General features: G+C 45.0%; 2 protein-coding genes across 6 annotated transcripts in view; one reads left to right on the forward strand and one right to left on the reverse strand.

The window, feature by feature from the left end:
* Nucleotides 1-16,692, forward strand: part of AQP8 (aquaporin 8) — a 79,119-nt gene that overhangs the window by 50,166 nt on the left and 12,261 nt on the right. The gene's annotated exons all lie outside the window — the stretch shown is intronic.
* LOC146796756 (uncharacterized) lies at nt 4,658-6,829 on the reverse strand. Of its 2 annotated transcripts, none has more exons than XM_085629457.1 (2): nt 6,067-6,829; nt 4,658-5,950 (listed from the first exon to the last, which is right to left on the reverse strand). In XM_085629457.1, the coding sequence occupies exons 1-2, from the start codon at nt 6,715-6,717 to the stop codon at nt 5,300-5,302; spliced, it is 1,302 nt and encodes a 433-aa protein (XP_085485583.1). In that variant the 5' UTR covers nt 6,718-6,829; the 3' UTR covers nt 4,658-5,299. The 2 variants fall into 2 exon arrangements, with proteins under 2 accessions (XP_085485583.1, XP_085485584.1); XM_085629458.1 differs by having other exon boundaries at nt 4,658-5,239; nt 6,067-6,828.

A 16,692-nucleotide genomic window follows, 5' to 3' on the forward strand; every position in this document is an offset into this window, starting at 1 on the left:
TGCATTAACGTGGCAGCTAGGTGCTGAAAAAAGTCAGACCGACACGTAAAGTTAGGCCCCCCTTTTTTTATTCATATTTTTTGCAAACCTCGACAGCACACCAGGCACCATATGTGGACAATAGCCTGTCTAAGCATTTCAGGATGAATATAAACCACGGTGCATTAACGTGGCATCTAGGTGCTGAAAAAAGTCAGACCGACACGTAAAGTTAAGGGCTTTTTTCATGCAATTTATTTGGATACATTTTATATCACAGAGTAAAAATGTTCGGTACAAATATGATTTTAAAAGTCCAATGAGAGCGTAAAATAGACCTTGTGGATGTCTGCTAGTTATCATAAACACTGTAAACATGTATATTATCAGTGAATGAAATACAATTTTGCATCGGTCTGTTATTTACACGGCCTCTTTTCAATCTGCGTAATTGCCTCAACACAAACCTTGTTACTAGAGCATCATTTGCCTTCAAATCAGCTGAATACATTTTTAAAATGCTTTCAAAGTCTACACCACGGCATCTATGAAATAAATAAAACAAACAATGTGCCCCGCAGGTAAATGATACATCATCCTGAATCTGGTTTTCATGAAATGTTATTAGGCCTGAAGTGTTTCTTTTTAAAAATTGCCATATGGTATTGGGGTACAGATAACTGTTTGGTGGCACGCCATAGGAGTCAAAAAACTCAGAGTCCTTTTCTGTTAGAAATATTGCTAACCAGTGTCGACCCCTTTGATCTTTACCGTCTGTATTGACTATTAAATGAAGCGGTCGCTGGCGATTACCCAGATACATTGGTAGAGTGTCAGCTGCGAATACACCTAAAAATGAATGTTTTGCCGTCTCGTCTTTGGCGAGAAAACGTTCCAGTTGCCACGTATTCATCACATATAGTCGATTAGCACCTCTCGCCTATGGTTAATCTGTATAACATTCTGAAAGACAGCGTAAATCAGAAGGTTTATAGTAGACGGTAGAGCGGCGCTAAAACGGAGCTCCAGACGTACATTGCCTGATTTTTGTATCGAAAAATGGCCGCCACCCACGTCGTTGTCAGGGCATAGATCGAAAGCCAGCATAGAATAGCCTTTCGAATACTCTACACGATCCACAAAGAAGGGTCGGTCTGATGCGTACTTCCCAGCAACTTGCAGCACACCCAAATATTCTCTAGCCACACCCCCAGTTCCAAATGACGGCGTGTATGGTTTTGCCGGTATAGCTTGGCCGTCTACGGAGAGGCTGCTGTGAGATATATTATAATGCTTGAAATTAAAGGGGTTTCTGCCATATTCACCGCTAAATGCTGCGTTATCGACCAGCGCTACTATTACAGTTCTTGGCAAAAATCCGAAAAAAATATTCTCAGTATTCGATAGTAGCGCACCGGCTGGGATGCTGAACACTTTGAGCTCCACTCTTTCGATGGGGTACTTGGCATTACTGGTTAACAGAGTCTCGGCGTGAGCTAAACGCACCACCGGGCTCACTTTGACACGTTTCACAAATAGTGACGCCGCTAAGATATGCACTTTGTAATTTTCTGCGTCGCCGCTCATTAAGCAAAAAGTGTCTTTATTTCGAATCAGTTTAATCTTCACATCTAGACCGTTAAGCATTAATTTGTCTTGGAAAAATAAATCGCAGTGTAATTGCCCAATCAGTTCCACTTTACGACTTCGGGCTGTAAAGCTAGCTCTGCTCTTAAATCCCGCGTTAGCACCGTTTAAAGTCGTGTCCTCGTGCTCTCCAGCGGTGTCTCTGTAGAAGAGACCTGCAGAAAGTTGGCGTTTTAAAGTGGGGTCCCCATAATTAAGTACCGTTTCGAGATAAGCCCTGTATGGATACGTGTTGTTTGACTGGCTGATGAGCCGGTCGCCGAGGCTCACATCCAGTTGGTTAAAAAGTGAGGCTATGGGGTATGGAGAAAACGCCACTCGGGCTGCGGCGTCCAAATCGGATCCGTCTGCGTTAGTAATTTTGCACGACAGATAAATCAGGGTAGCTGAAAGGTCCAGGTAGTCATCCGACCGAGCTAAGAAGAACTCTAAGGGGGCTGTGTCTGACAGGGCTGAAAGTGGCGGTACTTCGACATATAGAGAACTTTCAATGCTGGTTTGCGTTGGTGGTACTTGGAATAGGTCCAACTCTGACTTTGTGCATTCCTGGGAACCGCAAGGGACGGAGGCCATGGTCCGATTTAAAATATGTTGCCCTTAGAGACTCGTTTTTTTCCGTGTCTTCTCCGGGTCTTAAGCGAACTCTTTTGAGCCGGTCGCCGGCGCTTCACAACGCTTTGAAGGAACGCGGGCGGCCCCCTTAGTGATACACCCCTTTTTCTCTTCCTTCCTCTTTCGAGATAGATTAAACCTGAGCCTTCTTGACCCGTTTTGGTAAACTTTTTCATCACCGCCCCCGAAACGTGCCCTGCGACGTCTCGGGCAATATTTGCTGCAGCGGTTTTCACGTGCGGTTTTACCAACTGGAACCCTCTTCTTAAAAGCGGTACTGCTTTTCTGAAAAGGCTTCTGAATATACCGCCAACACCCGCCCCGTACATAATAGGTGCCCCGTGGAACCCCGGGAGGCCTGAGCCGGCTTGTGCTCTATAGTAATCCCTATAGAGCGACGCGTCGCCGTAATTTTCAGGTAAAATCATTATTCTAGTACACTTCACCACGTCGCGGCCTGAAATGAAGCTTCGCTATGACTTTACCCACTTTAAATCTTATATTAGTGTTCAAATCGTCCTTCAGTTCCAAAGTTATTGTGTGAAAATGTTTTTTGCTGATCGGTACATAATCTCTTTTGGTGTAAATGATGTTTATCATGCTATTATTCTTGCCTGTGATTTCCACGCACCGGAGGAGAGGCACGTAGCTATCCCCCACTCTCTGATGCTCTATCACGTCGCAGTATACAAACATCATATAAAATCCGCCGTGTACATCCGTGTAGGCTTTCCCCGCTGATGAAGAGTGGTGAACGTTAGGCGTCAGCCCCAACACTCTCCCCAGTTTTTCACGCACCAAAATACCATAGTCTTGAGCATTCCTCAACTGCACTTTTCGAAGTCGTGGTTCATACGTTAATCTAAGGTCAACAAGTTCCGATATGTTACCAATGGATTTATTCATTACTTCTACAATGTCTCGTATGTTGTCATAGTGCCCCGGCGGGAAAGAAAGTTCGTGGGCGCTTTCCTTCTTGCGTACCACCGTAAATCTAACATCCTCTGTTTCAAAAGTGTCCCACGTGTGCGGGTACTGAATTTCTGTTAGGGCCACCTCCCAATCTCCTTGTAGATGAATAGGTTTTGCTAGTTTCACCGTAAAATTTGAAATTTTGTTATTAGGGAAAGTGTCCAAAGACGCGTTACTCGGGAGCGTCAGATAAAAAGGTCCGACCTCCATGGCGCTTCCGCGGTACCTAAATGCCTATATCCGCTGTTGTAGACTTTGTATATCCTTTAATTCACTCTCAGAGACCCAACTATTAAATTTATCAGGCCATCCCCGCCATTTAACTAGGCACTGTCTTTGTGCCCCGTGCCCCTTCTTTGCCAAAACGTTCTCAATACGGTACACACGATCTTGATCCTGTTTTATTTTTTGCAGCTCTTCTTTGTAAAAACACCCTTCGACCTCCTCCCCAGCATAGTCTTTTAAGTTAAAAACTGTAACGCCTGAATGCTTGGAAATCTTGTCTATCACAAAGATCTCATCTGTAAAAGTCTGCTCATACCCCTTTTGAAATACCCCCTTGCATCTAGATACCCTAACATGATCACCTTTTTTGAGAGTGTTTTTTGAAACAGGGTTGTTGGTGAACACGGACCCGTACACAGTTCTCCAAATTTTCAACTCATTTTGCGGGGATACTTCTACAGGGGACGTCTTAATGGTTCTATGATAGCTATGATTGTAACTTTCAATAAAATCTTGTAAACGATCTATATAACGAAATGTGTTGTACGCTGTAAAATACCGCCAAATTCGTGCCTTGAGAGTTCTGTTGAATCTTTCTACAATCGCCGCCTTCACTTCGTTGTTTGTAACAAAATGTTTTACACCATACTTGTTCAGCAGAGCTTTTAGCGTCTTGTTTTCAAACTCTTTTCCTCTATCTGTTTGTAACTTTTTAGGAATTCTCCCGCTGCTGAAAATGTAATCAAAGGCTTTTGTGACCGAGCTCCCCGATTTTTCCTTCAGGCCAACGGCGAATGCATACTTTGACAGTATGTCTATCACCGTTAATATAAATTTTACACCATCATTAACCGCGGCATGTTCACGGACGTCTAGAAGGTCCGCTTGCCATTGATGATTTAAGCCGCTGACTATCACACGCCGTCTTTGAAAGCGCTTTCTCGACCCCTTATGTAGCGTGTAGGCATCTTCGCCCGATAACCAGTCGCGTACCTGTGTTCTTTTAACACCGTCGTTGTGGATTTTGCTCTCCTTGTACAAGGCTTCTACACCGCCAAAACTACCAACTTTCGAGGGGTTGTAATAAACTCTTTTGAAAAGCTTCTGCATCGTAGCGCTTCTTGAACTAAAATACCGCAACCCCTACTCCCGTCCCCCTATTCTATTAATTCACTTTTGTTTTATTATTTTTCTTTATCAAATAATCAGAACTAGAAGCCGGTTTATTTTACAATAGTAGATTATTTAATAACACACGAATTAAACAGTGTATGATTTAAACTGGTAATATAGGAATGTACAGCGCTATAAACGATAATAACGATAAAAACATAGATATTTAACACAATGCTCTCAAAAACTCGTGACGTAGAATCAATATTTGGATTTTGCTAGCTATGAACGGTACCAGTCTTCTTACATCCTCCCCACGCCCCTTCAAGAAGGCTCGACAAAACAAATCAGATATTGTATTCATGAAATTGAAAAACTGTTTCTTATTCAGAGTAGTTCCTAGGGTGCAAAATGTCCGCCTGATATAATTGTCGATGCAATCTTCGAGCACGTCGTCAGCGCCCAAGAAGATTTTGCTCTTTTCAACGTCGTAAAAGCCTCTAGGTTTCTGACCCAGTTCTTTTTCAAGCTCTTCGATGATTTCACATCGCTTGTTACGACATAGCGCGGTCGGGCGAAACACTGGTTTGGGGTACGCCATCTTTGCTCTGATCAGAAAATAAAAAGCGTCTTCCAGGCATCTAACGCTCGGTCGCACGCCGATCTCAACCATGTGTCGAAACACACTTTCCTGCAACGGAAAAACACACATACATAATAGTAGCAATCGCGAAGATCATCATGTTTTCATTTACTCTACATTAAGAAATGTCATGTTCCTCGGTTTTAAACTCCTGTAAAGATACTTGATCTTAAAATATCTACGGTAATTCTTCCTTCTCAAATGCTGTTTCATTATCAAGCGTATGTCTTCATCACCCGCTTCATACATACTTTTCACATGCTCTGATGGGGACTGTACTCTCTTAATATACTTTAAAACATTCGCAATCATCTTACTACAATCTTCGGGTACTGACATTTCTTTCAAGCCATAGACCGCCCCCAACGTCGCCATAATCTTATAGGGGTCCAGCTTGTAACATAGTTTCCGTATCAAACTGTCTTCATATTCATCACCCGTCGTGAGACAGTCGTGATGCAACTGACTCGGGTCGTCAATTTTACAACCTTCGCATTCGTCGTACCACCCCGCCTTTAAGCACAATTTTATGATCGCGGCTATCGCTGTCAAAAGTCCGCGATATCGATCCGTGCTCCAACTTTCACCACGACAAAATTGTACAATTGCGTCTAAGCGCTTACAGCTGCAGTTTTTATGCGTTACGGCAAGTTTTTTCTGTCTTGAGCAGCAGAGACATGAAAAACGTAGCGATGGCTGTGTGACTTCCATAGTCGTGCTAGCGGTTTTGTCGCCTGGGGCTCCTCCTCCTCTCTTTTGCTGATAAAAAGAAAAAAGGGGTTTTTCGACCTCAGCCTTCCTCACAACTACACGCCTCATCATCACACTCTTAAACACCCCAGAGGATTTGCCGAAAAATTGCGGTTCGTACTTACTTTTCGTTTTCCAACTTCGCACTTTTCTGTTTCGTTTACAGATTCTTCTCCGGAATCCATCTCTGTACAGTCGCTGGAGTCCTCGGGTTCAGGCTCTTGCAGGTCAATACCCTCGTCATCTTCACTTGGTTCCGCTCTTCCACCGCCGTCTGTAGCATCGGAGGTATTGCTCGCCATTTTAGCAACGCCACCAACCGCCTCTTCGCAGGCTCCGGTCTCGGGCTTTATATTCGGCATAGCCGATGCCTCGACGTCTGTCTCGGGCTTTTTATTCAGCATCGCCGACGACATCTCCGACGTAGTACCCGCAGGCGTTGTTGGCGCGCAATTTTCCTTATCACTATCGTCGAGTTCTGCAGCGTCGTCTGCAGCATTTGCCGCTTCCTTCAGCATCGCTGTTATAGTTTCTCCAAGGGGTCCCGCTTCCACGCTAGAGCAAGACATTCTCAAAGTTGTCTTAAAGCTCGAGCTTTTCTTTGTCGGCAAAAAGCGGGGGTTTCTTAACACACGGTCCTCGGAATGCTGGCTTATATCCTCTGTGAACATACTAGACACGCCCCGCGGTATGTTTGTAGACTCGTATTTCACACTACCCCCACTTCTTAGCAACCCTCCTGCATGCGTGGTCGATTCATACGTTTTTGATTTCATCGCAGTATCATTTTATAAGCCTTGATTCACAATTCCTAACTTATCGTTTTATACGCTTTATGATTTCATCGCCGTATCATTTTATAAGCCTTGATTCACAAATCCTAACTTATCGTTTTATACGCTTTTTTTTTTTATTTTTTTTTTTTATTTCATCGCCGTATCATTTTATAAGCCATGATTCACAAATCCTAACTTATCGTTTTATACGCTTTTTTTTTTTATTTTTTTTTTTTAATTTCATCGCCGTATCATTTTATAAGCCATGATTCACAAAATAACGACCTATAAAACAATAAAATGCTATAATCTTATCAATACGTTATAAGGACCGATTAAAACCCCGATTAAAAGCAGACTTGGAACGCGTCCAATATAGACACACGGACCAAAGGGGCGTGGTCAAAGGGGCGTGGCCACCTGTCACATCCAATTAGCGGAAATACATGGTGATGAGTAGTATACAACCTATACTACTAATATGTATTGGTACAATAACAAGAATTGCAACAGGCTAGTCATATTGAAAGGGAGTCTGGACAAGAGACAATTTGTACAGTGTACATTAATTCATATCGAGGACCATCCAGTTGTGTGAATTATAGATTTTGGCTATGCGGTGCCAATATTTTCAATCATTACAGTCTTATTCTCCTTATGTGTCTTCTCTATTCTGTTTCCTATGAAAATGTGAAGGTTCTGGGGGCCCAATAGTTGATTAACATGAAGGAAAGGATTGGTAAGTTGATTATATCGGTTCTAGGAAATAAAGTAACCCGTTACGAAATCAGCGTATCGGCGCGTGATGGGGGAAACAGTTAATATTATTATTTAGAGACTCAAACGCCAGCCTAGTTCTGTTAACAGAACATTACCCAGGGGAAGTCTACTTACTTTCAGGCATAAGATCAGGATCCCGGCGGGGATACCGTCTCTGGTCGTCTTCCGCGCGGCGTATTCGCGTTCTGGTCCGCGGCCATTTTAAAGGGGTTAATGCGGCCTGTCACGTGTTAATCACGTAAGATGGGGATGTTTTGTTGCGCCATCTTTGAGTGTTGTTATATACCTTTAGCGAAAGCGGTTGATGTCTCAAAACTACTTATTTATTGTTTGTTATTAAAAAGTGGAATTTCATCCTTTTCCAATATATTTTTAATTCGCTCTAATCCCTATTTAGTATATATTTTTAAGGAGGTATTTAATTTTATTTATTTTTATGTATTTTGCGCGACCGGCTATACGGGGTTGCTTTGTTAGTCCGCGCCGCTTTGTGGTATAATCATAGAAAATGTGATCTCCGTTCTGTTTGATTTGGTTTGTTTATGTGCGCTAGTGATTTAGTAAGACCACCGACGCCATCTTGAAATGGGCTTAGACCATTCTATAATTAAGTTAGTTCACTCTTTCTAGTCTGTATTTATTAAAAACAGTGTTCACAGATACGTTGGGTTTACTTTATTCCTATATTTTATTTTGCTTTTCTTTTCGTTTATATTTTGATTATATTGTTTTTTTGGGTTGATTACCGCGTTGTTTGGGTGAGAAGGATAACTCAAGAAAGGGATTATTATGTAATGTATTATCCATTTATGGCTCTAATCGCTCTATTTATTCTATGGGTTGTAATGGGGCCAGTCATGGGAAACCCGAAAGATAATTCTGACTTACAGATCGGGGAACAGTTTGGTGGAGAGAAAACAGGAAAACAGCAGTGCATTGTAAAAACTGAGTATGCATATATACACATAGGTGTCATCATCAGTGTGTTTGAGAATATTTCGACATCCATTTCAGTCTTGTTGGTGGCTGTTTGATGTTGTCAATTTCTTTTTTACTTTTTACAGCCAATGATGCCACTCATGATCTTTATTGAGACCAAATTCTACAGTTCCACAACGATTCCCTGTCTCTCGCAGCCCTGTGCACTGCTTCCCTCCGACCCTTATCTTACAGCAGCGCCGCCTCATTCCACCTCTGGCAAACACGTGCAGCCGCCTCCAGGGTGGCACTGCCATGCTGCGGAGTATACGACCTGAGAGAATTGTGGCAGAACCCCGCGGCACGCATAGCTGTGAAACTAGAGCGAGAGCTCTGCTGTCTGACGAGCGGGGCTTCAATTATTCATCACATAAGAAAGTCCTGATACTTTTGAATGAACCGGTAACATCTTTGTAACTTGAGAGATAGTAGGGGCGGCATCCAAAATGTGTGTAACTTGAGGGATAGTTCCGCTGCCCAAGGAATGAGCCCGTGAGCTCTGTACAGGAACACGAGGGAGTGCTCTTGTGGGTAGTACTAGGCCTGTAACATCTCTGTAACGTGAGAGATAGTAGGGGCGGCATGCAAAATGTGCGTAACTTGAGGGATAGTTATGCTGTTCAAGGGATGAGCAAGCAGGCTCTGTACAGGAACAAGAGGGGGCGCTCTTGTGGGTAGGAATAGGCCTGTAACTTGAGGGACAGACACCCTGTTTAAGAAATACCATCTGTGTAACTTGAGGGATAGTTGTGCTGCTCAAGGAACACGCCTGCTAGCTCTGTATTGCAACAAGATGTGGAGCTCGGGGATGCAGGCTTGAGCCTGTAACATCTGTGTAACTTGACGGGTGGCGCTGGTGTTAAAAGAATGAGCCTGTAAGTTCTTTGTAACTGGGGGGAAAGCCCTGCTGAGCTGGGGAGGTCCGTACAATAACCTGTGTGATGCAACTATTGTGTAAGGTGTGCCACTTGAGACACAACTCTGGCGTGCAAGGCGTGAGCCTATAAGAGCTCCGTGCCGGGAGGGTCAGCTCTGCAGTATGACTGTTTAGCCTGTAGATTATGTGGCGCCTGAGAGGCAGCTGTGCTGTCCAAGGGAGAAGCCTGCAAAATCTGTATAACTGGGGAGACATCTCTGGCGTGGAAGAAATTACTAGCCTGTAACATGAGGGATAGCTCTGCTGTCGAGCATGAACGTGTAAGAGGCGTTTACCCTGAAGAATAATTTGTCTTCTGTGGAAAAATATAATGATGTGGGATCAATTTGAGTGATCCAGCCCACAGTCTGGAGGGTCTTTGTAACGTGAGGGATAGCACTGCTGTACAAGCTTTCAACCTGTAAATTCTGTACAACTGAGCTAATGTTCGTCCTATGTGAACATGTAAACCTATATAATATAGGTTATGTATATGTCGAAGATAATTGGGTGATCATTAAGGAAACCCCAGGTGATTCGATGATCACTCATTCACCATAAATGAGGATATACGTACCATGCCTCACACATCTACTGTGCTGGTCCCCCCCCCCCCCCCCCATCTCAATGACGCATCGCGCTGAGTACCCCTTGCTTGGAGCATCTCTGCTCGAAAGGTAAGGCAGATCCTGGCTAATGTATAGTCCATGGGGGCCTGGTATGAGGGTCTGACTGCGACTCACTCTAACCTGTAAGGACTGAGCCTGTAAAAGCTGTGTAATGTGCGGCACAGCAATCCCGTCAAAGGCCTGGATTTAGATTATCTGTGTGATTAGAGTGATAGCTCTGCTGTCCTAGAGCCTGTAAAACTTGTGTAATCTGCTGTCCATCACTCATGTCACAGGCCTGGACTGAGATTATCTGTGTGATTCAAGAGATGGCACTTCTGTCCAAGGACTGACCCTGTAAAACCTCTTCAATGTGCGCCCAGCACTCCTGTCACAGGCCGAACCGGGAATATCTGTGTAATTTGAGAGATGGCTCTGCTGTCCAAGGACTGAGCCTGTAAAACCTGTGTAAAGTGTGACCCTGCACTCCTTTCACAGGCCTGGGCTGAGAATATCTGTGTAATTTAAGAGATGGTTCTATAGTTGAAGAACTGAGATTATATTTTTGTAATCTGAGGGATAACTTTCCAGCCTGTATCCAGAGCCTGTAAGGGCTGCACAAATGGAGTGGTAGCTCTGCTGTCCACGGCAAGAGCTTGTTTGCTCTCTCTTACCTGAGCGGTAGCCCTTTTAAGGCCTCAGCCTTTAAAATATGGCTATTTTTAAGGAGTATTCCTGTAAAATCTGTATGTCCTGGGGGATAACTCTGTAGTTTCAGGCCAGAGCCTGTAAGGTCTGTGTAACCTCTTCAGTTTAGGGGTAGAATTTGTAAGGGCGGTGTATCCTGGGGCTGCTGTCTTGTATGAACATGAACCACCTGTGCCATCTGAGAGATAGCTGCTCTCTTAGCTTCGCGCCTACCTCAGCCTTTAAGCTTCACACGTTCCACATTTTAGCCATGCCATCTCCTCATTTCATCATTCGAAAAATATCCGCATTTTTGATTCAATAAATGTGCTTCTCTTGTGCAAGGCGCCTGGCACCTCGCCCACAGCCCTCGCAGGACTGAGGTGTGAAACACAGACTATTACAAGAGCTTTAAACTCTCGCACAAAGAACAATTCAGACATTAAAAAGCAGTAAACATTTCTCAGAGAAATTGCATCACTTGGACCAGGCTTGGAATGTAAGAATCATACTTTAGCGGCATCAATCGGAGTAGCGTGTTACTCGCCATAAAGCGCTTCAACACCTCGTCACGGGTAGTCAGCACTATCTAAACAGCACTACAATCAACTCTGGGTTGCCGCCACCAGAACACCCCTAACCGTGGCAGCGCCCTCGTTTCCTGTGCAGGCGTCTCCCTCCAATGAATGGTTTCACAGGAATTGAAAACAGGCTGATTCCTCCAGGCCGCATCCGGGTTTTTCTAGCTCGGGCATGTGGCCAGCTACTGTGGCAGACACGCCTCTCTCATAGGGGTGTGCGAAATTCGCACTATTTGCTTGCGTGTAATCACGCAAAAGGCCCGCGAAAGTGCGCGTAATTACGCGAGCTGCCAATTTTGGATTCTAGTTTTTTTGCTATCTACTAGAGCGAAATGCATCTTCACGTCCACTTTGGATGCAAGGATGCATTTTGCTCTGAAAATAGTTACAAAAAATAAAAGCACTGCGAACAACATCAGCTCGTGCTCTGTCATTTGCATTTTTCTTGTGCTTTGTTGGTAAATATTTAGCTTGAAGGGCTCATTTCTTGGTAAACTTGTACCGTAAATCACGCATAATTACGCCATGTACAATAAAGTTTCGGGAATTTCATTTAACAACAAGAGTTATGTGAAATTACCGAAAGTATGCTAATTACGCCGGCCTAACACAAATTATGCCTGGGACTAATATTCTCTATGTCTCTTCTTACGTACTTTAGAATAATTTAATGAGATTTTGCTTCACTCGTGCTGGCAGGATGTTGCAGCATTCACTGTATCTCCTGTCAGCAGGGAAAGGATGAACATTCTGTACATGGAAGGATTGGTGTTGGCACCTGCCCAGTAGGGCCATTTTTTTCAGCCCAAGGCAGTAAAATAACATTTGGAAACCAGCAAAAGGTCAAAAGTGCCTCCTTGCAACATGAAGCTAAAACAGTAAACACAAAAATAAATCATTTCAATGTAGTTACAAAACATTCTGAAAAGAGAATTAAAGCAAATTAATTTAAAAGATTTTACACAAATATTTATTCAAATTTGAAAGATATGGCACAGCTGATTGATGGCTGGTGTGATTCAAGGGTCTCTGTATGTGCCTATTAGATCCGCGTGACATGAGGGATAAACTTTCTATCTGAAACTGTAAGATCTGGGTGAACTGAGAGATCCATTTTTCTATCTATAGCTATGATCTGGGTGACCTGAGGGATAGCTCTGCTTTAAGTACCCATTACATTTATATGACTCACAGGATAATTGCTGTATCTAAACCTATGGGATCTGCATGTTCTGAGGCACAGCTCAGCTGCCTGAACCTGTTATATTTATGCGACACACAGGATAACTATTCTATTCGTACCCATAGGATCTGTATCTTCTGAGGCACAGCTCTGCTGTCTGAACCTGTTATATTTATGTGACTCACAGGATTACGTTTGTATCTAAACCTATAGGATTTGTGTGTTCTGAGAGATAGCTCGGCTGTCTGAACCTGTTCTATTTATGTGACTCTCGGGATAACTCTTCTATCTGAACCTATAGAATCTGTGTGGTCTAGGGGATAGCTCTGCTGTAAGTACCTGTTACACTTATGTGACACACATGATAACTCTTCTATCTGTACCCTATAGTATCTGTGTGGTCTGAGGGATAGCTCTGCTGTATGAACCTGTTATATGTATGTGATGCACAGGATACACATTCCATCTGTAACTGTAGGATCTGTGTATTCTGAGTGTTAGCGCTGCTGTCTGAACCTGTTATATTTCTGTGACACGAGAATAAGCCTCTCTTGCCTTTCCTATAAGAACATTTGGACCAGAGGGGCAGGGGTGCTTCTTAATCCTCTTAGATCTGTGTCACCCCAGGGGCACCTCTATAATCTGAAGACTTGTCACCTGAGTGGCATGTGGGATAGCTCTGCTGTCTGACCCTGTGAGAGTCTGAGGGAGAGCTATGCTACCTGAAACCTGTAGTATCTCTGTGACCTGAGGGATAGCTCTGTTGTCTGACCCTGTGAGTGTCTGAGGGATAGCCGTGCTACCTAAACCTGTACTATCTCTGTAAACTGACGGATAGCTCTGCTGTCTGAACCAGATAGTTCTATGTGACATGTGGGATAGCTCTGTTGCTTGACCCTGTGAGAGTCTGAGGGATACCTATGCTACCTGAACCTGTAGTATCTCTGTGACCTGATGGATAGTTCTGCTGTCTGACCCTGTGAGAGTCTGAGGGATAGCTATGCTTCCTGAACCTGTAGTATCTCTGTGACCTGATGGATAGCTGTGCTGTCTGATCCTGTGAGAGTCTGAGGGATAGCTATGCTTCCTGAACCAGTAGTATCTCTGTGACCTGATGGATAGCTCTGCTGTCTGACCCTGTGAGAGTCTGAGGGATAGCTATGCTTCCTGAACCTGTAGTATCTCTGTGACCTGAGGGATAGCTATGCTTCCTGAACCTGTAGTATCTCTGTGACCCGATGGATAGCTCTGCTGTCTTACCCTGTGAGATTCTGAGGGATAGCTATGCTTCCTGAACCAGTAGTATCTATGTGAACTGACAGATAGCTCTGCTGTCTGAACCTGAGAGTTCTATGTGGCATGAGGGATAGCCCTGCATTCTGAACATGTCTGATTTGTGTGACATAAGACTCATCTTTGAAATCTTGAAGCTGTAAGGTCTGTGCAACCTAAGAGATAGCTCTGCTGACTGCTCCTGAAATATCCGTGTTACCAGAGCGAGCTTTCTTGTGTATGAACCTGTAAGATGTGTGTGACACAAGGAACCCCCCTGCTGTCTGCTCATCTGGGGTCTGAGCGCCAGGGACAGCTCCGGGGTCGGACCGCCTAAAATCTGCTGTCGGTCTCTATAAGACCTGTGGGAAAGCTCTGCTGTACGAACCTGTCGAATCCATGTGATCTGAGTAGTGACTAGTGAGGGGAACTGTAGTACTTGTGTGACCCCGGGAGTCACGCTGCTGGCTGACCCTATAAGATGCGAATGCAAGGGCAGCTCGGTGTTTGCATCTTTCAGAGAACTGTAACCTGAGGGGTAGCTCTGCTGTACTGATCTGTAGAATGCATGTGATCTGGAGAGTGAGTGAATCTGTAGTACTTTTGTGACGCCGGTAGTCACGCTGCTGACGGAACCTGTAAGATGTGAAGACATGGGTAACTCGGTCTTTGCATCTGTAATCACTGTGACTTGAGGGATAGCTCTGCTGTCAGTCCCTGTACGGTTTGAATGACGAGGAGTCACACTCCTCTCTTCCACCCTATATGAGCTGAGTGAGCTGCTAGACAGCTCTGCTCTCTGAATCTAAGAGATCTATGTGAGCCGAGGGGTAGGTCTGCTGTTTTGTCATGTAAGTTCTGTGAGTTAACTTGTAGGGTGTGTGTAACCTGAATAGTGGCTCTGTTTCCCAATCAGGTGGGTCTGTGCGGCCTGAAAGATACCTCTGCTGTCTCAGCCAGGTGGGTCTGTGTGACCAGAAAAGGTACCTCTGCTTTCTCAGCTTTCTGGGTCTGTGTGACCTAAAAGGTAGCTCTGCTGTCTCAATCTGGTCGATCTCTGTGACCTGAAAGGTACCTCTGCTGTCTCAGCCAGGTGGGTCTGTGTGACCTGAACGATACCTCTGCTGTCTCAGCCAGGTGGGTCTGTGTGACCTGAACGATACCTCTGCTGTCTCAGCCAGGTGGGTCTGTGTGACCTGAAAGGTACCTCTGCTGTCTCAGCCAGGTGGGTCTGTGTGACCTGAAAGGTACCTCTGCTGTCTCAACCCGTTTGGTTTGTGTGTGACCTAAGGAACAGCAATGTTGTCTAAGTCCAGAGCCTGTAAGATCTGTATAGCTTCAGAGGTAGCTCTGCCAAGAACTTAGCCTGTAGGCTCTGCGTGCACCCAGAGAGAGCTCTGCTGTCGAAGACAAGAGCCTGTAGAATCGGTGAGGCCCGAGGGAGAGCTGTGATGCCTCAGGCCAGAACTGTAAGATCTGTGTGCCCTGAGGGACAGCTCTGCTGTCTAAGACAAGAACCTGTAAGATGTGTTTTCCTTGAGGTGGACTTCCGGTCTGAACTTAGCACACCCACGTTCCCTTGGACCTATAACCCGCCAGTTGTAAGCCTCGAGCCTCTCTTTGGCCCGGGCCTTTACAAGGAGGGAATTTTAGCCACGTCATCTCGTTGCCCCATGAGCTTTGTCCTCACTTTTACTTCAATAAACGGGCCTCTCTTTTGCAACAGGCCTGGCACCTTCTCCCGGATTCCTGGCACAGCGGAAGTGTGAAATAAAGATCATTTCCAGTACATTGTGGACTTGCACGTGGAACACTTAAGACATTAAATAGCCTTTTACAGACACATTGCACAACTTGGACCAGAGAATGAAATCATTTTTGTGGCATCGTTGCTGGTCTGATGCCACCATGCCAGTTTGCATATTGAGAGCGTATACATTCCTTGCCCGCGGCAAAAGATAGCGCTCACACCGTCCAGGTGTTTTATTCTAAATTAGATAATGCGCCAGATGTAACCGGACGCCCACATTTCGTCACACCACAACAGTAATATGAAAGCTTAAGAATGTGACTCGGCACAATGGCAGGTTGGGTTCTTACAAAACAGGCCCACAAGCACTGGCAAAGCCAACAGGTCTCGCTATTGGCACTTATTGACTTTGCCAATGGTTTTTAGCCATGCTGCACAGCAACAAAGATAAAATAAAAGGTGCTGTGACACTGCCATCGCATCATTTTGCAGGTCCACCTGACAAGCATTTGTCCGCCTACCAAATAATATGAGCTTTTTTTTTAATATAAAGGCTAGTAGTGGAAGCAAGACGGAGGGCAGGGATGGGCACAGGGCCACACCGGAAATCCAAAGCAGCCCTGGCAATTTGCTAGACCAGCCCCCCGGTGGGAGCGCAGTGTGAAGCACTACTGCTTTTGTTACTAGGGACGATATTGCAGCACCGCTATAGAACCGGCCCCCAGTTAACAAAACCGTCCCCCACTGCTTCAAAACCAGCCCCAGCCCTTCCAGCCTCCCGGGAAAACGCCCAATGCCCACTACGGCCAGTCCAGCCCAGGATGGGCAAGAGTAGCAATGGACACAGAGATCAATGTGGTGCGTGGGGGGGCTCATGGGCAGCTAGAAAAGCATGGAGCGGGCAGGAGAGAAGCCCAAGGGCGAGAAAGCAACGAGGCGTTTGGAGGAAGCAGATGATGGTAAGGCATCATGGAGGGGGTGGCAATAAACACAAGATGAGAGAGGGAAGCACGGTGCTTTGGGGAAGGTGGCAGGAGAAGTACACGAGGAAGGGAGCTGGAAAGCACATGCGTTTAAGACAAAAGAAAAAAGCAGGTCCCTAAAAGTGATAGCAGAAGAACACAAGTAAAGGGACAACACTCAAGGGGAGGGGCAGACACCCGAAGCACAAGTAAAGCCATCCAATAGGAAGTAAGCATATGAGAGTGGCCAGAAAGCCA

Source organism: Triturus cristatus, chromosome 10 (assembly GCF_964204655.1).
Source record: "Triturus cristatus chromosome 10, aTriCri1.1, whole genome shotgun sequence".
Classification (NCBI taxonomy): domain Eukaryota; kingdom Metazoa; phylum Chordata; class Amphibia; order Caudata; family Salamandridae; genus Triturus; species Triturus cristatus.